Raw genomic sequence first — 27,552 nt, 5'->3', positions numbered from 1 at the left:
GTGAAGTGGGTAAAGGGGATCAAATATATGGCAGCTAAGGAAACTAGACTTTGGGCGGTAAACATACGATAGAATATACATATATCAAATGAAATGTACACCTGAAAATTATATAATTGTATTAACCAATGTTACCCCAATAAACATAATTAAAAATTTTAAAAAAAGACTGGTAGCGAGAGCTGAAATAGTTACAATGATTATTATAAAGCTAAATAATTGTTATTAAAAATGTAAAAAATGCTTAAAAATGTAAAAAAAATTATTCTAGGAAAAGAAACATCGTAATGTAAAAAATTTTAATCTCTATGATGTAACATTATGTTAATAACAATACAAATGGGGGAAGGGAGAGGAAGAGGAGAGAAATAAGAAACTATTATGATGGTGGTAGTATAACAGAGCTACATTTCTAACCTTAAATTGGTGTGCAGGGAAGAGGAAGATAGAAAAATGAAATGAGGACTATGACTACGTTGAGGCCAGATACTAAAAGTGGAGTAAAGTCTCAAAGACTACGAAATACAAGTTACACCAATCCACTCAGAGGCCAGCCACTGTTTAGTGTTAATGCTATATTTAGTCACATACTTGATATCTGCCTCTTCTGACTCCTCTATTCCTATAGTCTCAATCAAATCAAGCCACATTTAAGTCTGCTTAATCTACTAATGTACATAGGGTAAAACAAAACTATAGAAAGTACTCAAATCACTGGATTTACCATATAGTTACAAAGTTTTTCTTATTTAGAAAGAGATATATCTTTGGTCACATATATTTAGATGTAATAGAGAACTTGGAATTAATGTATATTAGAACATTTGAATAAAGATAGGCTAACTAATCACATCTTAGCCAACTTAAATAACACCTTAAAATTATAACATCTTAAAATGTTATAATTTATCTAATTTAAAAATTTATCATATAATGAAATATATTCAATGATATTTATGCCAGAACATTTACAAGTGGAAGTTCACTCAAATGCTTCAAGTGTTGGAGCAACTATCTGTACATTCCTTGTTAATAAGTATGTAAGTTACATTAGGTTTCAGTGGCAATGGTTCAGTCCAATGACTGAAATAGAATAGTATTTTCACATCATAAATAGTGTCAGGAGTAAGTTACTTTGAAAGTCTTAAGTAGCTTGACCTGGACAATCTGGGCAATGTGCAACAATTTAAATTTACTCCCCTAAGCACAAAAATGAACCAGAGACTCTACTGTAAATTAAATGATAATTCTATCAGAGACAACCTTGCTAAAAAGACTTTTATTTAAACCCTGAGAATGCAGAAATAGACAAAATATAAGCCTTTCTTTTAAATAATTAGATGTCTACTTTGCAAAGTAAATATATGACCTCAATTATTTCCTTAATTTGGACAACTACTTAAAAATTACACTAAATGCAATATACAAGGTGGCAAAAAAAAAAAGTCATAGTTACTGTGTGTGTGTGCGCGCGCGCGCGCGCGTGTGTGTGCACACACACATATTTAATTTTGTACTGGTGCAGGGGGGACGGAGGAAGGCCAGGAAAGTTTTACAAAGGAGGGGATGTTCAGGTTAGATAGTATTAGATATTGAGCAAGTACTTCTCTATAATGTTCAACTTTTAAGTGTTCAACTGACCACAACGAAAAATGTATTTCATTCTGAATGTCTAAAAATGATTTTTTTTTCCTGGAAGTAAAGGCCAGAGAGATGAGTCCATAAAATCCACTTCATAGCCCCTATCTCTCACTAGTGAGAGGGGAGATGCCCCTTGCCACACAGGTCATTGCTCCATGTGGAAGGCAGCTGCTGAACGAAAGGCAGGCAGACAGCACTCATTAGGTAGGGCAGGGCCAATCTGGGTGTGAAGCCAAAGGACACTCTGCAAGGACAAAAACTCCTCAGAATGTAGGCTGGGAAAAAAGCCTGGCGCAACTGATTGGACTCAATGGGGTCATGTCAGTGGCTTTTTTATAGGATTACTCTGGCCTTGTGAATATGCCCTGAACCACACAGAGCAACAAACCAGATGGCTATTGAACAGAGAGAGGAACCATATTTAGACCTTTAAATATAGCATTTTTTTTTTATGACTAATCTTTCAAAATTTTTGAAATACCTCAGGGTCAACAGGCAACCACGTGCTGCACACTTTTAGCTCAATGGTTGCTATTGCTATTCTAACTATTAACGAGATTTAATATCACCTAAAAGAAATATGGCACATTCTTTCTTATTTAAATACATTTTAAAATATATTCTTTAAAAATTTTAAATATTTTCAGTTTTTGTTTCTAACAGTCTTAAAAGAAATATTTATTTCCTTTATTTGTGCACTAGGTCACTAGGTTGCATTTTATGGGCTTCCCTATGAAAACGTAAGTTTGCCATACTTGTTAAGATATAAAAAATTATCACTCACTCCTTCATCATATAACTAATATTTGGGTACCCACCATGTGCCAGACACTGGATACAAAGATGAATATAACAGGGTGAAACCTAATTAAGTATAAGATACAAGAACACAAGCAAGTAATTCCTAATATAGTGCCCCAACTGAGGATAAAATGAGATACATATACAAAGTCCATAGTACAGAGTCTAGCACATAGTGAGCTTGCAAAATAGAGTACCATATACAATTAGTTGCTGATAATATAAGCCCTACCAGTATATGATAACCCAAATGAGACAATACATTTCAGCCTATAGATTCAATCACAAAATGTTTACTCAGTGTCTACTTTGCATCAGGCACTGTGCTAAGCACTTGGGGGGATACCAATGACAAAACAGACACCAGTCTCCTCAGAACTTACATTCACACAGGAGAGACAGACAATAAAAAATATTTAATGAATAAGTAAATTATATAATAGGTTACAGGGGAATAAGTGTTAAAGAAAAAAAGTAGAGCTGGGTAAGGGGAATGGGAGAGGAGTGGGCAGGGTTGTTATTTTAATTAGGGTGGTCAAGGTATACTTCTATTGAGATGATATTAAAGAAGATATCATCAGGAGTTCAGGAATTTAGCCACGAATATATCTAGGGACTGAACACTACAGGTAGAGGAAACAGCCAATATGAAGACTACAAGAGCATTTCAGAATAGCAGAGAGACCAGTGTGGCTAGAATCAAATAAGTGAAGGAAAGAGGGACAGAAAATGAAATCAGAGAGGTAAGAAGAGGCAGTTTTTCTATGGCCATTGTCTAAGTAAAGCCAAATCTCAAAGTAAAGTTAATTACCTCATTTATCCATCGAACAACTGTACTGAATATTATATATTTTCAAGGTAACATGTTAGGTGCTACAGGGTACAAAAAAGTGATTGACTCAGGATCTTTATCCAAATGAAGCTTACAATATTCTCACAAAGAGAACACTTTATATTAAAAATTTTCTAGTAAAACCTCAAGTTGGGGTCATGGGACAGGGGGAGTGCAAAGAAGAAAGGCAGGTATATGGGGAGAAGCACAGTTATTTTAGAATTAGAATGGCACCTCCTCAAACACTCCTACTTAAATTACCTTATGTACGATACTCCAATGGGTAACATTAATTTGCAATAGAGCAAAACCTTCAAAGGCTTTCATGGAGACTCATTCATTTATCATTTTAATCCTTTTTGAAGAAACTTGCTTGGTTAGATCTTCTACTAAAACTTCCTTTATTTAAACCCACATAGGAAGGAACTAACAAACATCAATAATGTTAGCAATTAACAAAATGTGAAAACCTAAATAGAAATAAATGGTTTTAAATGAAAACTACTAATCATCAACTTCATATTATATTTCCTAAAGAATAAAACACAAGTAAAAGTGTTTTATGATCCATAAAACTTTATTAAAAATTTAGATGCATTATTATTGACTTACATTATTTCTCCTAAACAAAGAATGAATATACCACAGATGTAAATAAATATACCACAGATCATTTGGTGGAGGAAGTAAGCAAAAGAAGGAAAGAATTAGTTAAGGGACATTAAATGGTTCTGGCAGTTTTGAAATGCTCCTTATAGGTTTAATTAGCTTCATTTGAGCTACAAATAGAGTCAAAACCATTTGAAACATCAAGAATAAATATCACCATATTACTGAAAATTGAAATATTACTGCTTCCATAATGTGTCAAAAACATCTACCAAGTTAATTCCTTTAAGATGCCCAAATTTTGAAGTAGTTTATAACATTCAACAAAAAATCATGTTTTATAACATCATGTAAAATAATTTATACAAGCAATTCACAAAAAACTTGAGGTCCTCTTAAGTTGGGGGTATCACATGCCCTGACTTCAAATTATACTGTAAAGCTACAATAATCAAAACAGTAATGGTATTGGAAGAAAAAAAGATACATAGACCAATGGAACATAACTGAGAGCCCAGATATAAACCCACGGATACATGGGCAACTAATTTTTGACAAAGAAGCCAAAAACATACAATGGAGAAAAGAAAGTCTCTTCAATAAATGGTATTGAAAAATTGGAAAGTCACACACAAAGAATGAAACTAGACTGCTATCTGACACTGTACACAAAAATTAACATCAAAATGGATTAGACTTGAATATAAGACCTGGAACAATAAAATACATAGAAGAAAACTTATGGACCTTGGTCTCAGAGTGGGTTTTGTGAACTGACCCTAAAGGCAAGGGAAGTAAAAAAATAAATGAATGGGACCACATCAAACTAAAAAGCTCTTGCACAGTAACAAGTTGTACTGAACACATATATTTGTGAACTTGACCCTAAAGGCAAGGGAAGTAAAAAAATAAATGAATGGGACCACATCAAACTAAAAAGCTCTTGCACAGTAACAAGTTGTACTGAACACATATATCTTTCTAAAATATATAAAAAGCTCAAACAACTTAACAACAAAAAAATCTGATTAAAAGATGAGCAGAAACCTGAATAGACAATTCTCCAAAGATATAAAGAAGGCCAACATGATAATATGAAAGTATGTTCAACATCACCAGTTATAAAAGAGAAATGCGAATCAAAACCATAATGAAATCCCACCTCACACCTGTTTGAATGGCTGTATCAACAAGACAAGAAATAACAAGTGTTGGAGAGAATGTGGAGAAAAAGGAATCCTCATATACTGATGGTAGAAATGTAAATTGGTGTAGTAAGAGATTCCTCAAAAAATTAAGAATAGAGCTGTCATGTGACCCAGTAATCCTTTCTCTGGGTATCTACTGGAAAAATTTGAAAACATTTATTTGTAAACATATATGTACTTTTATATTCACTGCATCATTATTGACAATAGCCAAGATATGAAAACAACCTAAGTGTCCTTCGATGAATGATTGGATAAAGATGTGGTACATATAAAAAGTTCATATATTGCCATTTGCGACAACATGGATGTATCTTGAGAGTACTGTGTTAAGTGAAGTAAGTCAGGGAGAAAAGGACAAGAACCTTACGGTCTCATTTACATATGGAATATAGAATTTTAAAAAAGCAACAAATTAACAACAACAACAAAAACTTAGACTCATAGATACAGACAACGGAATGGTGGTTACCAGAAGGGAAGGGGAATTAGGGGAGGAAAAAGGGAAAAGAAGTCGAATACAAGGGGATGGAAGGAGGCTAGTAGGCTTTGGGTGGGGAAAACACAACAGAGTACTCAGAAGTCATATTAAAAAGTTGTATATCTGAAATTTATGTTATTAACCAATGTTACTCCAATAAATTTAATAAACATAAAAATAAAATATTAAGGTTCTCATTGCAATAAGTTGGATTTAATAAAGAAAATGTATAAGATAGTTCTCAAACTTTAAAATTCAATGTTAAATATTAAAAATTTAAACTTGAGTATTTAATATCTGACTTCTACTATTAATGCTATATTAATAGCTGTGAAAGGACCCTTCGAGTCCCCACTGAAAAATAAAATTTACTTCTGTACTCCTATAATACAACATATGAACTGTTTCAAAACACTTACCACAATCTGCCTAATATCAGAGTTGTTTAAGAATACTTTGGTTTCCTCATAAGATTATGAGTGAGCTCTTGGAGAATAGAGATTCTGGCTTTTCTATCTGTATAGCTCACAAAGGGCTAGGGTAAGCATGACATTTCAATTGAATTGAAATGTAAGGAGATCCATCCAAAGCTATGACACATAATAGGATATATTTTCTTCAGTTTCAAGATATATTTGATATATTGATTTGTTATCTTGGATAATTTTAACAGTGCCTTGAGAAGAAATTATGTTTTATTCTCCTCCTATCTTTTATCTTCAATATCTAGCACTTGGGGTGTGTACAAAATAAATGAACTAACAGAATGCAACCAATAACTCATATTGTACTTTTATCACACTAATAGTTATGTTAGGTATCTTGAAAGTGTCAAAAGAAAATTTGAAAGTAAAGATACAAACAATTAGGACCCTTAGTGGTAAACATCTCTATTTAATTCAATCACTTAATCAATACTTCCTAGACTTACCATCTGGGTTTACCAAGTAGAGATCTACGTCTCTCAATAATATGACATCTCGTACTGGAGGGAATTCGAACCTGCCCTCAATCTGCTTTGGCCAACAAAAGAACATAACTGACTACAATGATGTGTAAGTACATAAACATTTATTGAGAGTTCATTACTTGCCAAACAGTAGGCAGGTGGTCTTTATACAATTTGAGGAGTTAAATGTAAGAAAAAGAACAAACTTCCATATCATCTCTACTAGAGCTACCCCATAAGGCCACACAGTCTACATACAGCACAAGTCTAGGGGGTGCCAGAAAAAGAATTATGTCCCCTAAGAGTTGTGCAATGAGGCAGTCCTGTATTATGCCATATTTCATCCATTTATGATATCGTCAATTCTAAAAGATACCACTGTTTTATGTACCATTAAGGAAAAAAAAGTTGCCAAATAATCCATGATATGCCATTAATTTTTAAGATGCATCCCCAATTCAGAGATGTTAAAATGTGATAAAAGGTTTTAAAATCAATGAAAAAAGATGATAATCTAAGTAATTTTCAATTGACTGAACTATATATGCACAAATAATAGCCTTTCTTTGATAGCATTATTATATATGCAGTCTGCACAAGAATTCTGAGGGAATTTTTTCACTCTCCTGTGTGAAATAGAAACAAAGAACATTAGGAGTGAATGAGGTATAGTTAACATCATAATTCACATATAATGCACCAAGATTTTCAAATTTATATTCTTCCTCTTATTTTAAAATTGATTATGTTAAGAATACTGTTCCAACTAATTTTTAAGTTTAAATCTGAATTACTTAATGGTCACTTATCCTTTCCCCTGCCTTATAACCTATACATACACACACCCTCTCTTTCTTCCCAACCCCCCTCAACCCCATCAGTTACTGAGACAAAGGCTAGAGAATCTACTTCTGAATATAAATGGAGGGGGGAGGAGAACCTGGTTATAATATAAAAATTGCAATAATAAGAATGGTAAATAGAAAACCTAGATCTCAGTACCAGCTTTATCACTAATTACAGTACAAACCGGAGCAAGTTATATAATTTCTCTTAATCTCAGTTTCCTAAATTTAGAAATAAACTAGTTGAACTTGGTATGTCTCTAAAAATTACCTACCAAGTTTCATATATTATCTTTTGGTACCATATTCTGACAGAATCCTTCTCCTATAAGTAATGCTCTTCTTAACAGTAAACAAATGCGGGCTGAATGAATTGTACACAATCTTGTTAATATGGAAAAATATATGCTTCACTGCCAAAAATTTCAAACAGGAACACTGCAAAATACCTGAGTTCTTCTTCTCAATATTATGACTAAAACAGACTTTAATTTTGATAGATTTAATTTATCAGATGAAAACCCTAATTCTAATGTTAAATATCTGTTGATTCAAAATTTTCTTTAAAAATTTATTAATCCATTGTATAGTCCTGGAAACTACTGGTATTATTATTGCTCTGGTAGAAACATGAAACTTTGACTCAGAACGTTTAAAGGATTTTCTAAAAGAAAAATAATGACTGTTAAAAAAAGTCATATTATTTTAGAATTATTAAATAGTATCTTGAAAGACAGAGGCCTGTACTCTCTCTCCCTATCACTTCCTGGAAGAGAGAATTACCTGAAATTTCACAGGGACATTTTGGATACCAAATTGGACATTTGGTATGCTATATTAAAGCGGTTAGGAAAACAAATTCAGGTATAAGAATCAATTTTAGGACAAACAGTAATTAGGGAAAGTCTTGGTAGATAAACATCAAGATTAATATTCAAAGCTAATTTTATCTTTGTTTTCATGGGTTCCCTAAATGAGCCACTAATTATAACTTATAATTGATCATTTTTCAAGGAAAAAAATGTTTTCTTCTAGTATTTAATAAAAATAAGTATAAAATTAAGTATAAAATTAGTATTACATAAGTATAAGATGAAATTAATACATGGGATGTTTTAAGCAGTAATTTCAGGCTCAGAACAAGTAAACTTAAATATATAATTTCATAATGTTTACAAATACACATACATACAATTCAAATTGAAATGAGATGAATCTATAATGGAAATATTCAAGTCACTAAATAAACGTGTTATATTGTTCCACTATGTTACACAAGAGAGATGCACACAGAAGTGCTTATATCTACCGATAAAGCCATGGTATACATATGTGAACAATGGACTGGTTAAAACACCAAAGGGGATTGATAGCGGAGAGCAACATGCTAAAAGCTGAGAACAGGTCTGAATTTACCTAAAGATGAGTAGGGATTAAAAAAAAAAAAAAAGACCACCTGCAGTAAACAACACTTTTGAGTTAACTATGTAAGCTATTTCGGGCTTTCCGTCATACCCATCTGCAATAATTCCAAACTCCTTTACAGTCAAGCAACTCACACATCTTAGATGGACAGTATGGGACTTAGGCAAAAAATAATGTGTGAGAGTGTCTTACTCCCAAAGACAGAATGTAGATTCCAGATTCTGCACTCAATATATCTACTCACTGCAACCTTCTAAAAACAATCTTTGAATAAATTCTTGCATGGTAAAAAATACTATTTGGCTTTTATTGTAGCAATTGCCTTGCAATCCAATATCTACTTTATCTATCTATCTATCTATCTATCTATCTATCTATCTATCATCTATCTATCTATCAATCATCTATCTATCTATCTATCTATCTATCTATCTATCTATCTATCTATCTATCATCTATCTATCCACACATACATACACACACACGTACAGATCTTAGGGAGTCACTTGTAGAAAATGTTCACTATTTGCAATGTAGTATAGTTGGAAAAAAACAGGCTTTGCAGTCAGAAAGACTTGGGCTCAAACCTTGGTTTAGTTATTCTTATTATGTACAAAACTATGAGTAAGTCTATTTACAAGGGCTCCAACTAGGGGTGAGGGAGTTGGAGGTAGAGTTTTAAAGTGTCCATTTTTTCCCAAGAAGATAGTGGAAGTTGTGAAAAATGCAAGGACCAATATTCATAATCATAGCCAAATAGAAGAATGGTAATCCAATTGTATTTTAGACAATTATTGTCACAAGAAATAAGAGGAACTCAGTTTGGAAAACTAGGAAGACCATGGATTTAAAAACGGAGTCATGGATAGATTGTAAATCAATTACAAATGTTAGTTATGATTACAATAATCATAACTAGTATTTTTTGAGTAAATAACTATGTACAAAACCCTGTACACATGTGCCAGACACCAGTGCTCAGCTCTTAAGCACTAAAGAATCAGTCTAATGCAAAAGTAAACATAAAATAAAGAGACAGTACTAATAACAGAGAGAAAGCACCAGTAAAGAACTAGTAGAATATTGCAGTAAATTATACCCCAGCTGGATGGCCGGGGTAACTATCTGAGCGCTCCTGAGAAGCAAGAGGCCATCCATTTTAGGGGAAAGAAAAGAATGAAACTTGTGGTTGCTGATATTCTAAAAAAGAAAGGTGATTCTCCAGAGCCTTCTATTGTTGGAGAAGACCAGTAGAAAACAAATTCTAAATCCTCCAAATTCCACTGGACTGGTCAGTGTGGACTGACATCTCAGTTTCAATGCAAGGGGGGTGGGGTGGAAAACAAGTGAAGCTCTCTACACACAGCGCTCCCTGAGTCCAGATTAGAAGAATTAACATTAGATAGGCCCAAAATGCCTTAATAAACCTATCCTACTGTTTTAGTTTCTTTATTTCATCTTACACAGCTACTCATATTAGTTTCATGTTGACTAACATATTAACTGAAAAATGGTTCTTATTCTAATCTTATAAACTACTTTTTTCATTCCTTTTATCATTGAACTCTAGAAAAGAAATGTAGACCAATGGTTTCAGAAATGCAGACTGCAAACCTCTGAGGGTTCCTGAGACACTTTTAGGGAGTCCACATAATAATACTAGCACATTATTTGTTTCATTGTGTTGGCATTTGCACGAACAGTTAAAAAGCAATGGAGAATAAATTGTTTCTGTGACAGTATGGATCATAGCAGTGGCATCAAACTATACTAGTAGCCATTCTATTCTTCACTGTCACATACTTACTGAAAGAAAGAAAAAGGCAAGTTTGCTTTTAAAATGTCAATGAAACAGTAAAAACTACTTTTATTAAATCTCAATCCCCGAGCATGTCTGTTTAATATTCTGAATGTGAACTAGAATGTATACATAAGGCACCAGCAAACCAAACTATGTTATGATGGTTGTCTGGAGAAAGAATGGTTGTGCGATTATTGAGTTAAAGAAGCCACTTTTTAAATGGAGCATCACTTTTAATAAGACTGATAAACTATGATTATTCAGATTTCAGTATTTGGAAACCATTTTCCTGAAAATGAACAAAGTAAACCTGACAGTTCAAGAAAAACAACTGACAGTGTTTGTTGCTAATAATTAAAATTGAGCTTTGTTGCTAAAATTAAAAATTTAAAATACTCGTATCCTCCCTGATAAGCCTGAAAGTTTCAATTCTCAAAAGTTTTGCGGATGAGCTTGGTAGTAATATTAGTAGGCAGGATTTTTGATACTAGATAATAAAATGTCAACATTTAGAAGGTCTGCATAACTCAATGAAAACAATATTTTCCAAATGACCAATACATATTATAAAATCACCCATGGGTACAAGATCCACTCCAAGCATAACACAGGCCAAAAGATTCTCATGAAACAGTATGAAATGCTCATTGATGTGTTTTAGAGTCATTGCAGCAGTTAATCTTTAAGAAACTAACTCTTGTTGAATGTTGGCATAGGATCAAACAAGAATATACACAATTATCTGAAAAGGCTATTAAAATACTCCTTCCTTTTGCAATTGCACATCCATATGAGCCCAAATTTTCAATAGAAATATCAAGAAAGACAACATGTCACAAGAGAGTGAATGCAGAAACATATAGGAATTAAGCTGTTTTCTATTAAGCTGGAAATTAAAGAGATTTTCCTAAATGCCATATTTCTCACTATGTGCATTTTATCTTAGAAAATATAGTTATTTCTCATAAAATATATTGTTATTATATAATAGTTTTATTATTATTATTTTAGAGCACTACAATATTTTGTTCTGATTATCTTTTTTTTCGATCAATATCAGTAGCTATAATCCCTATAAGCAGAAATACTATAGTGCCCTAAATAATGTTTAAGCATGTAAAAGGGGTTCTGAGACCTAAAAGTCTCAGAAGCACTGATTAAGCCATTTGGTTAAGACCTTATTCGGTTCTAATTCTTTCTATATTTCCCAAGGATAAGGGTGTAGGGAGGGAAGAGAAAGGAAAGCAAATACACAGAATAGTAGGTATTCCATTATTTTCATATATGTTAATTTATCTCATTCATTTCTCACAACAGCCTAATAGCTATGATTACCTTATTTTATAGATAAAGATTCTAAAAAGTCAAAGTGGTGACTCACCCAAAGTCACAGCTCATGTCAAAATTAAGATCATAGCATGTATTTCTTTGATTCTGAAATTCTTATTCTTTCCACTACATCATATTTCTGGCACAATCCCCGAAACAAAACTGGTGAATAGCCAACCATAACCCATAAATGCAGAAATTTGGTCTTTATATAATTTCTGTTCTAAATCTAAATATCTAATTACATTACTGATTTCATTTTTGGCTTGTTTTTACAAAAACCAAAGAATGCTTGGTACACTTAATAATGAATGTTATTTGGGTTTATAGAACAACACACACATTTTCTGAGTGTTAGCATACTTCATTCATACTACACATAACATCATAGTTCTTTCAACTTCATGCTAGTCAATATCAAAGGGTAGACTGATATAATGAAAGATCTGTCACCTTTGCTTTTCAGTTCATGTAAGCAAACATTTATTTAAATATTCATTCATCAAAAAGTCTACTATTTACTAGGATTTGGTAGCATGATACATGAAAATATAAAGAATGCTTTCTGATGATTTAAAACAGAATTATGACCCTTTTAATGCTTTAAAATTAAATAATTTTGTGGCCACATTCTCTGTAATCAGGTTTGATCACACTTTCTTTTTAAATAAAAACCATAAAATGAAGAAACTAAGTACGCTTTATGGGACATTTTGTTTGTCTGTTTGTTCTAAGTGAATGTTTAATAACTATATTAATATTGCTTTATTGAGCTATTAGAAGATGCAAGTAGGAATAATACTGATCTTTGATTAGAGGCTCACTTTTGTCGGGTGGGAACCACTTTTCTCCTGCCTCACGTGAAGCCACTTCAGCTAGAGTAACATTCCCCCATTTCTTTCCCCATCCCTCACTCTTTTTCTCCTACAGGTGGAGTGACTTACCTAATTAGTACATTTGGGAGAAGAAACTGAGCATGCTAAACTCAGCCCTTCTGGGCATCTTTTAAATCTACTTGCAGGAAGAATGCGTTCTGACTTGCTTTCTACCAAGTGAAAGGCAAAAGAAATGTTTGGAAGATGGATGAAAATTCATTCCAAGGGGGAATACATTAGGAAATCTAAATTTAGCCACAGATCTGTGCCATATTTTCCTATTCAAACTTATCAATTAATAGGCTGGTGTTTTGATTTCCATTTGTCTGATTTGTATGTCATACTACTCACTGGGTTTGAAACTCAGGAAGGTAAGACAGGAATATTACTTCTGGTACTGGGTACCAAAAGGTACAATGGCTGGTACCTTGAGATTGGGTTCTTTCTCAGTTAATTCTGAACTTGACAGAAGACAGAATGTTATTGGTCTTGAATTCCCAAGACTATGTGCCAGATACAATGTTCATGTTACACATATAATTATTCCATTTTTCAGAGAAAACACTGACGTATGGGGAAGTTAACATGTTTTAAATCACACTATATTAAATGAAAGAGCTAGGGTTCAAACTCAGGTCTATTGGAGTCTGTACTTTTAATCCCACCTTCATACTGTCTTTCCATAATGGATATGATTCTGAATGTTATTCAGACAATAAAAACAGGAAGTAAAGATAGTTATTACAATCTGCCTTCAATGACTACAAGTTTTAAGTTAATGTGGAAAAATCTACATGTCTTGGAATGTAAAAATGTTTAAAATAATAAATTCTTACATGGATTATTAAGTCACTAGCTAAACTCATTTTTTCTTCTTTTTAGTTATATTTTAAAAGATTTTGGGCTATGGGGAAAAACAAGAAGAAAGAAAAGATGTAGCATGACTAGGGTATTCATTTTCTGAGGAACACAAAACCCATCATGAACAGCAGCAGCCCCTGGTGGTCTAAGGGGAAAAATGGTGTATCTATAATTATGGGGGTGGAAATATGTTTTTAAAAAGAATATATGTACATATTTAGCCATTTGACTCAGTTCTCAACCCAACACATTAAAAAACAGATGCTTTAAAAAATGATCTGTTGGCAAGATGCTTGTTAAAATTTTATCAGTTGAAATATTAAAATTCATTATGAATTAATTAACACATTATATAAAAATAAAATGTTTTTGTTTCATCATTTTACAAAGTACTATAACCAGTGGTGATTAATGTTGGAAATTTTGTGTTTCTTGATATGTGTTGCTCAAAAGGAAACTAAATTTATAGGATTACCACTAAATTGATGACATTTTCTGTCTTCACTCTTGAATTCAGTTGGCAGATGTTTTTGAGAACAAAAAATTCCGTCTTATTACAAAACATATTAAGCAGGTTTTCCTGCCAGGCATGTCTGACATGATGTTTATTGCCTAGACCAAATCAATCCCCTTAATAAGCCATAATATATGCCAGAAAGTACATTATTTCATATTTAAGGAAAGTTGTCACATGAAACAGTAAGTACTTTGATCTCTCAAGGCCCACTCCTAATGTATTAGAAATGTGCTCCATAATCCAATAGATAGTCATATCTATTTATACTCATTTAGTAAGTAAAATAAAATTATACTTTGCTAATTTTAAAGTTTTAGACCTGAATTTTATTTTATTTCTGCCTGTGGATACTAGATATTTGTAAAAATTTGAAAGGAGATTTTGGCTATTTACTAGATGCCAGAGAAAAAGAAAATTCAAATACTTCGATATTTTAGGAAAATAAAGTGGTTCCAGAGATTAAACAATTGATTGTAACAAAAATAAATTGATTTTTGTAGCTAAAACACTAGATATAAATGACTCCAGTGGCATCAGCACAGAAGAAAAGAGGTATAAAGGAGAAGACAGGATATTTATTAGCCTTCACCAATGTTCTGGACATAACCCAAGTCAGAACTTCAAAAACATATTTTTTCAAAGAAAGCTTCAGTTTATCAGAGTTGGCTGTTTCTGAATAATTGCAAAAATTCACATGAATGCTGAAAATATCAGTTAGAAAACTAGACACAAAATATCTCATATGTTAAGGAATAAGATTTTTGTGATGGATGTCAACAAGCAATCAATCCATAAATATTTGAGTATCTTCAATGTGTAATGCCAGGCTCTGCCAAGATTCCTATTCTGTGTATGTCTCCTCCATATTTGGATTTTTCCTTGTGTGGCCATATAATTTTATTTCCCCTCTCCACTCTCAGCATTTTTTTTTTGTTGTTTTTTAACGTTCTGGGTCTAAGCCTTCTTCTTTACTTCCTATCACCACAGTCCACAACTAAGTCTATTAGGGAAGAGATATCTAAGCAGTTTCAACCCAGTATTACATAGATCAGCATCAAATCACTTTTGCCTATATTGTACCTATGTACTGTAAAGTTCTTCTATCTTCTTCCTTAGCTGGAGTACTTATCCTCTTATGCTCCAGTGTGATACCAGAATAAACCTCATTTCTACTATGCAGGTCATATTATCCAGGTATTTCAAGATTAAGGCCTAGTCTTTCTGTTTTAGTCTCCTTCCAGGTGGTTGGAACCTAAGTGAGACACTTTAGTATCAGTACCCAACTTCCTCACAGTATGCTCTGTACTGCTGGAAAAACTGGCTCGTATCAGCTTATTCTTAAGAATTGACATGCAATTCCAAAATCTGTAAAGCATACTAAAAGATCTAGATGATGGTGGGGAGATTTGTTGGAAAGGTGTGAAAAGATAAATTGGTAATAATAATATGAGACGAAACCACAAGCAACATCTCAAAATAGCATGATCAATTCCATATAAGTTAACTAATCATAATAGTATCCATGAGTCATGGTAAGGAGCAGTCACTGATTATTGTGAGAGGAAAAGGTGGGAATCAGTGTGGCATTACCACGTAGATAGAATTTGGATTAAGGGAAAGAACAGGAAGCCAGGTTACAGATCCCATAAAGCACAAAGGGTATACAGGGGAAAGCAAGTTCAGTAGCCTGGCTGGATTCTTATCAGCAAGTATGTAAAGTAGAAACAGGAGTTGGTCAGCATGAAATATTTCCATTTTTAACCATAATTTTAGCACCACGATGACATAGCTAAAAAGGAAAACAGGATATCTCACATTTACACATTTGGATGAAAATGTATAGATCAAGGTATCAAATAAATCTTGACATACTGACTTTTTTGTCATTAATTTTTGGAATGTATTCTCAGCCACTGTATTAGTTAGGGGACCAACAATGTAATTTTTTGTTTGTTTGTTTGAATGTTTTCTCACAGAAAATCAAATAGCATACTTTAAGAATGGCGGGCATATTTTAAGGAAAGCAGTAGTGGTTTTGGATTTTAATCCTGGCTACACCACATTATTTTCAAATAAAAATTTATTGTGAAAGTTCTGCTTTACAAATGTTTGTTATGAAGGCTCTGTTCTAGGCTCTGGGGAATGCAGCAGTGAGCAAAACAGATGAAGTCCCTGCCTTCATGAAGCTTACATTATGAACTGTGTGTCCTTGGAAAAATTGCTAAGTTTTGATCCACAGTCTCCTCATCTGTAAAATTAGATCAATATTAGTAATCTTATTAATAGAAAAATGTATTTTAATATGTACTACGATATATATTTATAATTATTTATGTCATAAATATATATAAAATCTTAATAGATATTTAATAGTGTCTATTAAATAATAATGGGTCAAAAATCTATATAATCATAAGATAGTTTACTATATCATATCATGATTTTATCATATTTGGTTTAATTTTCATATTTTGGATACATATTTTGTTTCCAACCAGTTAGAACACTGTGGTAAACCAGTAAGGGAGCAAGAATGTAATTAGACGTCCTGGTTCCAAAACTTAGTCCTATCATCTATTAGTTATGTGATCCTAGACAAAAATGGACCAATTGTGTAGCACTTTCCTTAATTATAAAACAAGGATAAAATTTGATATACCTACCTCACAAGATTGTTCTAAAGAATAATCAATTTCAAAATGTAAATGTTTAAGAAGTATATAAATAAAAGTTAATTTATCCCTACTACATACAATGCTCTGTGTCTGAAAATTACAAACACTTGTTATTTGGAGATATGTAGAGGGAAGAAGAGTATTAGCAGTCACTTTTCAAGTGGATCAAAATTACCTAAGAATTAACGCACATTATACAAAATGAAGCATTCTTCCCTTTCCTGCTATAGGATCATGCCTTACTATATAGAAGTATGTTTGAAAACTATTAGCTTATCTCTGCTACTTTGCACAATTCTGGAAGATTTTAAGAGAAGGTTGTTTATTAAGGAAAATAACATTTAATAACTAAGACTGTCAGATATAAAGTTCTATTATCTACATGAGTTTATTTTTGCCTTTTAGTGCTTTCCATGGGAACCCAGATTGGTGAGTGAAATGGAACAAGAAAGAAAGAAGCAAAAGACATGTAAAGGAAAGAAGCAAAAATAGCAGAAGTATAAAAGAGATCAAAGAATTAAAGAAAAACAATAAAGGGAGAGAGAGCAGATCTTAACAATGAAGCAACATAAAAAGATTTTTCTCTTGGTGTAAGAAAAAAATTGAGGTAGGAATAAACTAAATAGATGTGAAAAATAGAATAAAGAAAATGCACACATACAAGAGAACAAAAGACAAAATAAAGAGAAAGCAGAAAAGAGATAAAAACCTACTAGACATGTCACAAACAGCTGTTTAATCTGAACATATCATAGGCAAATAAAAGTGTTTAAGAAGCAATAAAAAACAATACACAAAATCACTTTTTGTGTGAATGTTATATAGACAAGTGAATGCTCTTAATGATTTGTACATTTCAAAAAAAAAAAAAAACCTTATACAATTCGTATTTGGAATCTGGATATTAGAGGTAGTTTTTTTAAAACTCTGTCATAAGATGGTGGTTGACAGACTGGATCATAAAGTAGGAAGCTGAGGACGACTGATAAAGAAGGTAACATAATGACCCTGACACAGTTATAGAAAAGGCAGGAATACAAATGCACTGGAACAAGCAAGCTACTTATTGATTCCAAGTCAAATAATTATTTTTGTTTTTCAAATAAGATATTAATAAGATGCTTTTCAGAAATTTAAATGTAATCTGTCAAACTTTTGCTTGACTCATTATTTGACATGATTTGGGTATTCCTGGTCAGGACACATATTTTGAGCTCTTGAGAATTTATGTGCTGCTTTCACTACTGCTTACCTATCATAACTTACTCAACAGACTGACCTATAATCAAATGTCTTGAATATGTGGAGTACAATTCCCCAAAGTGTAGTAATTATGCCTTGAACTAGAAATATATTAAAGAAAATAATTTTGAAAGCCATGTATTTCCCCTCAAAGGTGGTATGAAATATTTTATTAATGAGCTTTTGAAGTAAATGTAAAAAAGGCTCAAGCTGAATAATCTCAAACTATACTACTATTTTACAGTATAATTTATAAAATGTTAATGTCTGTTTAAATGTTCTGAATTGCTCACTTTTGAAGAACATATCAATTTACTACTTTACTTACCCAGTAGCATTTTTGACATGCTTTACTATTAAATTATATTTCTAGCATCCATAATAAGGGCTTTGAAAATTGCATGAGTCTGTCTCATATATATAATGCACAGTATATATATCAAGCAGAATGTCAAAGTGCAAATAAAATTGTTTGTGCCCCCTACAGAATAAGAACTCCTTGGGCAGTACTGCTACAATGATTTCATGCTGCCAGCATTACGAAGTGCAAAGGTTCTCTGGGTGAGAAAAGAGCAAAGGAAAGAGTTCCCTCATTACGTTTTCTCTAAACTATTCTAGCTTAAATATTTATTAAGATATTAATTACTCTTCCTGCCCCCATCTGCCTTCAGAAGTTAAGCTGAGACACTGTGGATGGATGGTTGCTTGTAGGAAAACAATGCAATAAAACTATCACCACCTAAGATGAAGACTGATGTTTTTTATGGTGCATTATTAATTGCTTTTGAGACTTATATAAAATATCACACTGATATAAGAATAATGTGTTTGTAATTCTGGACAAAAAACAGAATACATTTCATTCAGGTAACACTCATGAAAAATAAATGATTAAAAATTAAAGAATTAATATTTTCTTTTTGAAAAGAAGTAATTTATGTGAAACAAAACAAAGAAAATAATGATGGGAAGAAATGGTCTTAGTTATTACTTACTCTGATATACAGCTGCATCATTTCTTTTTCTCTTTGAGGGTTACGATACTTCTCATAGAAATCACGTCGCTTCTTTGTTTCTTTAGAGACTTTATCTTTTCTTTCCCGTTTTTCTGCTGGTTCATATGAACTATCAGAAGATGATTTTACACGTATCTTTGGCTTTTCTACTTCAATATAGTTTTCATTGGGATTCAGTACTATTACACCATATCCTTCCTGTTTTGAAAGCAAAGAAGACAGCATAATTTTAATCCTAGAAACCATTTCAATTCATAATAAGCTTTTAAAATTCCATGTTATTTAATATATATGCATGTTTATTAAAATATTCCATTATAAAAAATTATAGGTTTAATTTTTCTAAAAGTCATTTAAAATTGTTGTTTATATTGTGTATGTAAATAAGTATAGATTACCTATAAGAACAAAAGGATGTAATTGTAACATAAAGCTATAAAGCTTAAATTTAAGAAAAGTATTTCATATCTTCCAGACCCCAAAATGACTGAAATAAATTATCAAATAAAAATACACTTTCAAACCACATTAATATTTATAATAGATACTTTGAGAAAGTGACCTTTTGAAACTGAAGTTTACAATTCAAACTGCATTTTGTTGGATTTTCTTTCCTTTACATTTACGCCTTAATAAGCATTTTTTCTTTGTTTGAATGGTAAAAAAGAATAAATATAATCTAACATTCTCCAGATTTACATATCCATATTATCAGAAATAAATAATCTCCACCTGTGCACCTTGGATTTTTTTTTTTTAACCTTTCTTATTTCAGGTCACAAAAATCATAAAACAAAATGCCTTACTATAACGTATGGAAGCAACTCTTTAATCCTGAAGTTTCTTTCATTTTCCGACTACCATAAATATCTCTCTTTATAACGAACAGGTACTAGGATACAAGTTCCAAAGTTTAAAATACGGTTTATTGAGCTAATAAACTTTTAAGAAAGTTTTAAAAACTTGTTTTCCTGTCTGATTTAATTCTAGCAATAATACAAAAATTTCTGTGTTGTTTATATTGTTATTCCTGATGGAATATTCTAACCATGAGAAATTGGAGAAAGGTAAACAATTATCACTGACACACACACACAAATTTTTTAAAGTATTACGTATCTTGTCTTTTCTATTCAATTCTGTACTGTGGATGTCCCAATTTTGCCTTGAACGACCTGTTAGGTCATACTTAAAACATGTTTTATATTATGAAAAAACATTGGAGCAATGGAAAATAAAGCTTTAAAAAATCATCTTTACTAAAAAAAAAAAGGCATGTTTCTAAAACATATATGTAGAATCTTCTACTTTGTTTAAAATCTAATTCTTTTGCCAAACTAATCACAAGGTGATTAAAAAAAAAAACTGATAGCAGTAATAATGACTTAATATTAATTTAGCATAAACTAAATTATCTTCTTTTTAAATGTGCTACACTGCTGCACGTAGTTGTTTTTTTTTTAACAGTTGATTTTATAAACTATGTACAAACTTTACTAGGATTATTTCAACTCTTCCCACATCCCCAATCAGATGATATTATTGTCTAACACCATGTTAATTAAGATATAGTTGTTTTATATATATGAAAACTATATAATAATATATACCAAATTGATTAACAGTACCACATATTCTTCAATACATGTTCAAATAAAACTTCTACATAAATATCTCTTCGTGAAAGGCTTAAAAAATACTTTACAAGATTTTAAATTTAAACGTTCTACATCAAAGCACAAGAGAAGAGGTTTTTTTTTTTTTTCAGTTTCTTAGCTGTTAAGTCAAAGTTTTACCAACAAAAGATATTTTATTTGGTCCTGCTTTATTCTAATCTGTATAGCTATTCAAAAGTCTTGTAATTCATTGTGATCACTGTCAGGTAGACAGATTGTCACTTGGTGATTTTCTACAGTTGGACACACTTGACTAGTTATTAAAATCACATTTGAAGGAAGTTCCTACCCTTCTTCCTTGTGCCTCTTACAACTTTTCACGCCCTTCTCAAATTTCAGCTATAACTTCTCCTCCCACCAAAAGTAAGTTAAAGAACACTGTTGCACTCTGCTAAACAGGGTGAAATAGAGGCATTCAGTACACTGTCTTTGGTATAAGGAATGTACTCAAAAAAGGTCACCATAGGCCAAAAAGAAAATTGCCTCCTTACTAGATTCTGTTCCATGAGTAAGTGGTCTCCTGTCATGTTCTTCCCTGCCTTCTCTGAGTGAATTGAACTTTAAAAACACACACACACACACACACACACACACACACACAGACACACACACACACACACACACACTAGAGTTAGCAAGCCCAAAACAGAACCTTACAATTCTTAGAAAATAGTGATATACTATATTTTAATGATAACTGGAAAAATTTCAAACGTGGTAACAATGTGGGACTTTAATAAATTGATAGAACATGAGCATCATCTTTTCAAAACGACTGAATTCCCAGTGAAGGCAGACTCTAGTCAAAATATATAGTCACGAGAATTACAAAACCCTTACTCTAATTTATAACAACTGCTAGAAAGAATATTTTCATAAAAGGTTAATTTGAGCAGAACTTTTAACTTCAATTTTTGGACATCATGGATTGAAAAATTTTTGTGCCTATTTGATTTTAAATGGACTCTGAAATTTCATGTGTCCCATCTAAATAAGTATAGAAAACAGACACACATAAATCATCAAAGGAGTAGTATTTGTCTAAGTTATTGATTATGTAACTGAAAATTACATGACTCATTTGTCCAATTTTATAAAGACACAATGTCAATTTTTCACTGAGGCATCAACAGATGAAAAATGATTCTATTTTAAAATCACCGCTATATAAATCAATTAAAGAATTTTTATTATTTAGATTTCAACAATAAATGTTTCTCTTTAAATACCTGAATTATTTATAAAATATTATATCATTTAGATATTTCAAACCACCAATTTAATTAATGAAATAACAATCAAGAAATATTCAGAAACATTTTCTGCAGAAATGAGAGCTAATTTTAATAAATGTCTTTGTTGCAAATTCAATTACCATCCTGTAAAAACCTTACATTTTTCAATTAAAACTTTCCTGATAGATTAATTAATGCAATATTCACGGAGACCATTCATAACCATTTTATAATGAGTAGGAGAAAGCTAGAGAAACAAAATAAAGTTAACTATCCCATTTACATGCTCTAATCACAGATATGCAGTAAAACTTCATCTTTTCCTCCCTCTGTCACATATAAACACTGTCAACCAAATCTCTTTATATAATAAAGCTATAAGATTTTTGCCATGTCAACATTAATATATGGAAACCAAGGAGTCAAAGCAAATAGTTAAAGTAAACAAAGCCGAGCACATACTAGTGTTAAATTTAACTGAATAATATCAGTTTATATTTTAAGGAATCAGAATACCATTTTAAAAATTAATTCTGCCTATTCTTAGTTACTCAATCAGTACACACATAAATAAGTTAAAAAAAAAGATCCTAGTTGGACCTTTAACAAATGTACCCATAAAATTTTATAAAACTACTCTATAAAATCAGGCGTCAAATACAATATCATAAAAGAACTGGACATTGTCATCCCAGTAAGGAGGCCTCCATTTCTAATGCTTAGAATCTTAAACATTTTATATTGAAGTATTTCTTTTATATTTAATTATTCCTTAAGCATGTTAAATTTCTCAAAAGATTAAGTTAGGTCATTTCAAATACATATGGAGATTTATGTTATCTTTAACAAGATAAAATGATCAAACTGATTATCTAAAATTCTACAACTAAATAAATAAAACTTTTGGCATGTTTCAAAATGATTAACCCAAATCAATTCCAATACCCAAAATTTCAAGAGACAAAGCATACGTAAAGTTGTTAATTAACTCTTATGTTTGACTGCACAGTTCAGTAGATCAAGAAAGTAATAGGCTAGACAATGGTAACAGGACAGACAATGATGAAAGTAAGCATTATTTCTTTAACTTATCTCACTGAATTTTGTATCATCTTGTAGCTGTAACTGTAGTTTCATTTTCAGACTTGTGTCTATAAGCTATAAACCTTGAGAACTTAATCAAAAAATCTCAAAACTTTGTTAGACATAGCATTTTATTCAGCACAAGTACTTGCAGCAATTTAAACAGAATACACAGGCCTCCAGGCCTTTCTTTACTTTGAAGTCTATAGATGCACTTACTAATAAATAATAATTCATTTATCATTCAATCAACAAATGATGGCTTAGGTCAGAGAGGTCCAAAACAGACAGGTGATGCCAAACACAAAGAACCAAAGAGGAAATCTTACTAAAGAAATTAAATCAGTATAGAAATGTACTTATCAAGAAGATTCTACAAACACACATGATTTTTAAATGCCTAACTAAAAACAGAATGTACTTTTGACCTCAGAGGAAACTGCTAAAACTGAAGATTTATCCACGTTGATCTACCTATTAATTACTAATTATAAAGAAAATGAAAAATAGGAGCAAATTCTACATCTTTTCAAATCTCTTGTGGTTGGCTAAATAAAAAAATTAGCTAAAAGTACTCAGCTCTGCATATTACCCTTCCACTACTGCAAGCCACATGTGACCAAAGAGGTCAGGGGCCACAGTAGAATCCTTTGACCTATGAAACTATCAGTTTTGGTCTTCATTCAAGGCTCTGTAAGAGATTGTTTCACATAGATTTATCAATCATATTTTTCAAGTTCGGCATTCTATCTACTTGGTTTGAAAAAAGATAGGTGCTCATCCTCAAGGGAAATGAAAGTCAAGGTGTTTTATCTATAAACTACATCTACCCATGGTTAAAATGAACAAACCACTGTCCATTCATCTTTTCTGAAAGATGTATGTTGTGTTTACTCTCATCTTTTTCACAGGAAGGGTATGTATATGTCACTGTTGCAACATCCTAGGTGCAACAGTGAGATGAGGTCATGACAACCAATCAGAAGTCACTAGTGAAGCGTTAAAGTAAACATAGCTGTTGGAACTGCAGCTCTGCTTGAAAAATGCCCCCTCCATTATTTCAGCAATTTTCTCAAGACGTGACCTGGGATTGAAACGCCTGAAATGTCACTTGACTCCGTTTTGTGCTTCTTCCCAATATGCATTTAGGTAACAGCACTCTGCTAATATTTTGTAAAATGTTTGTCACAACCATGCTTCAACTTGTAGCTCCCTAAATTCTAATGCTGTATTCCATGCTATAAAAATAACATAATATGGAACAACATAGATTATCCCAATAAGTTTCCAACTTCAAATAGCTCATCAAGTTAGTCAGTAAAAGAAAACATGCCACAAAAAGTTTTCAGAGGACCACCTGTTGTCTATTATTTTTACATAGCACTTACTCATAAATCATAACACAGGGTAATTAATCAAGCTGTCAAAGAGAAGGTCAAAGGTTATATGGTAGAGTCAGAAGGTCATGCATGGGCTGATAGAGGTCAGGGTCACACTGCATTCCTCATTATCAAGTTGGGATGAGAGACGGCCCAAGCAAACAAAAGTGAAAGCAGATGGAGAAGTGAGTGGATAAAAAAAAAAAAAAAAAGAAAATTTCACAAACAAAAAGAAAAGTGAAAGAAGACTGTCAGCTGCCTTCAAGTAGAGAACAGAAGAGAAAAGAAATAAACTGAAATGTGCTCAAAGGAGCTCAAGAACATAAAGAAACTACAGTTTTATTAATTAAATGGTTGAATATAACTTTTCTTGGCCATTTTATTAGTGTATACTAAGCAATATTAGAAAATATATGTTTGCTGTCTCTATACTTTTCCCTGTTACCGTGCTTGAGATAAATTAAGGTAAAGGCAAAGAGTTCCAAGAATAAAGCATGATTACAAATAAATAAAATAAAAAATAAAACTTATGAGAGGTTTTTTTCCCTTTAATATTGTTTCAGGGTTACAACATAGATGCAAGTAGTTTTAAGCTATAGACAGATAATTCTTGAGTATGATACAAAGATATCCACAAACATAAATGCATCATAAAAGTCCTTTTGAATAACAAAACAGTTATAAAATATTCTATTATTACGCTGGCCTGAATTAGATGCAGAAAACTGTGCAAAATTAGCTGTCACCCTTTGCTCAAAATCTTTGTTAATCTCATTTTGAATGTTTGCAGCTTTATCAACACATGCATCAATGTCAGCTCCTTGGTTACTGAACCGCTGTAGTTGGAAGAAGATATAATTAAAATGTTTTGGCACAGAAAAGGTGAAATTGTATCTTCCCTTGTTCCCTTAGGAGTCTGTAAAACATGAAGGATATATTGACAAACACACACCCTTGTCTCCGATTCTGACATCTCAGGTCATCCAAGTGCTATTTATTTTAAAACATTCACTTTGCACTTACCCATATTTTCGCCTGCTCTGCTTCTAACTTTTTCTAGGTTTTAGAACATTATGTTGCTTAAACTTTACAAACTTCTCTTCTACTCATTAATATCTTATAAAAAGCATTCTGTAAATGTACAATAGCATTATAAAAACATTTACTATCCATTATCAAGAACAGAAATATGATATAATACTATAGTATTATGAAATTTTCTACATTCTTATAAAAAGACACAAACATACACCCATACATTTACACATTAAACTAAAAAGAAGTAACCGGTACAACGGTTACCCAGTTAAAGACTGATCAAAATCCCTAAATGGATATAGGAGACCTTAGAGACACACCTCCTTTATTAGGTGGTTCCAAGCGGAGTTGGACGGACAAAGTTATCTTACGAACTTTACTGTTCTGCATGCTAGTTATACTTTTAGGCTTAAGTGTGCTGAATGAAAGTCCAATGTTCCTTTAACTTATTAAAATCCACTATAAAATGGTGTAAATATTGTAGCTATCAAGCTATAGGTGGTGGAAACATGGTTTTTCAAAATATTATCACTTTGGCCCAGATATCATACAAACATATGTTTAAGTTTTTAAGTTACTCTTAAAACTGGCTTAAAAACCATGATACATACATTCACTTTATCTTAAAATATCCCGCTTTTCTCTTTTATTCCTAATTAAAATGTCATGTTTAAAATATTTTTTTTTTTTCAAGAATATATTAGTGCTTTGCTTGTGGTTCTCATGTCCACCTACAAGGATGGGGACATAATGAAAGATCTGAAGTATTCACTGAGTCAGTAATTCACTAAACACTGATTTCAAACAACAAATATTTAATAAGCAGCTATTATTTACCAAGCATTCTGCTAGGTACAGTGCTAAACTCACGAATCACCTTTTAAGATATTTCCATTCAATAGAAAATTCCAAAACAGAATTAAGTACAAATCCCTAAAATGTGTGTTTTATTCTTCAAAAGAAAGAGGAATATAAAAAGGAAAAAGAGGAGAAAGCATTATGATAAAATATTCCTAAAATCAGTTTAGCCAGACTTTTAAGAATGACAAACCCTAAATGGTAAGCTATGTTTGTGTTTGTGTTAACAGTAGTATTTAAAATTACTCCTTCACAATGCAAATGTACTGCTTCGGGATGTTTATATGTGTGCATGTATATTCGCATTCACATTGTATACATTCTGATATTTTAAAAAGTAAAATCATTTCATAATCTAAAAGAAATGCTTCTATATACATAAACCTCCTAACAAACAGGTGCAACTTAGTAAAGCTATGAATTTCCCTTCCCACAGTGACCTGTGTCAGAAGATCTTCTCATACTTCTTCTGCTAAATAATTTAATTACTTATGAGTTATGGTTTCTTTGTAACCTTTTAAATGACTAACTCATTAAAATGCAAAAATATGCAAAACATGATGTCACCGGGTCAAACAGCTGTGTTGGTAAAATTATGGCTGTGAATGTCCCCAAGAACATGAAAATATTAATAATTTATATTGCTCATTAGATGGCAAAAACTCTTTAAACAGATTTAGAGACAGATTAATTTTATAATCACAAAATGCTACACTACCTCATGGTAACAAATCTTTCTACCATCTGTGACCCTTTGGTATACATAAAACATATAAAAATTCATAATGGCTTAAAGTTTTCCATTATAGTATGCATATTCAGGGGAAAAATGTCATAAGTACCTGAGGTATGGAGGTAAAGGACTTTCTTTTTAAAAAACACAACTACTTGCCAACTTTAATCACAACTTAATTTTTCTTCAGAGATAAGACACAAATAGCAAATAAGTTATAGTATGAGACAGTCAACAAGTCTTACCTCTGCAAACCAGTATGATGTGATAACTGTCTTAAAAATACATGTCACGCTATGACTTCAAACCTTGTGTAGAAACTTCTCAGAGAATGACAAAAAGTGCTGCAATTATGCAAACAAAGTACTATCATATTTAAAGTTCAAAATGTCTCTTGCCTATGTTTCATGGTTTTATGATGGTGCTGAAAGCAAAGGGCAGGT

General features: G+C 31.9%; 1 protein-coding gene across 2 annotated transcripts in view; it reads right to left on the bottom strand.

The window, feature by feature from the left end:
* FAM172A (family with sequence similarity 172 member A) overlaps window positions 1-27,552 on the bottom strand; it is a 352,017-nt gene that overhangs the window by 188,489 nt on the left and 135,976 nt on the right. For both annotated transcript variants that reach the window (XM_036225594.1, XM_016164963.2), the window contains one exon: window positions 19,087-19,305. In XM_036225594.1, the coding sequence (XP_036081487.1) occupies window positions 19,087-19,305 (219 nt within the window). The remainder of the gene's footprint in view (window positions 1-19,086; window positions 19,306-27,552) is intronic.

The sequence above is a fragment of the Rousettus aegyptiacus genome, unplaced genomic scaffold (assembly GCF_014176215.1).
Source record: "Rousettus aegyptiacus isolate mRouAeg1 unplaced genomic scaffold, mRouAeg1.p scaffold_m13_p_8, whole genome shotgun sequence".
Lineage (NCBI taxonomy): Eukaryota > Metazoa > Chordata > Mammalia > Chiroptera > Pteropodidae > Rousettus > Rousettus aegyptiacus.
This window is presented reverse-complemented; position numbering and strand designations above follow the sequence as displayed.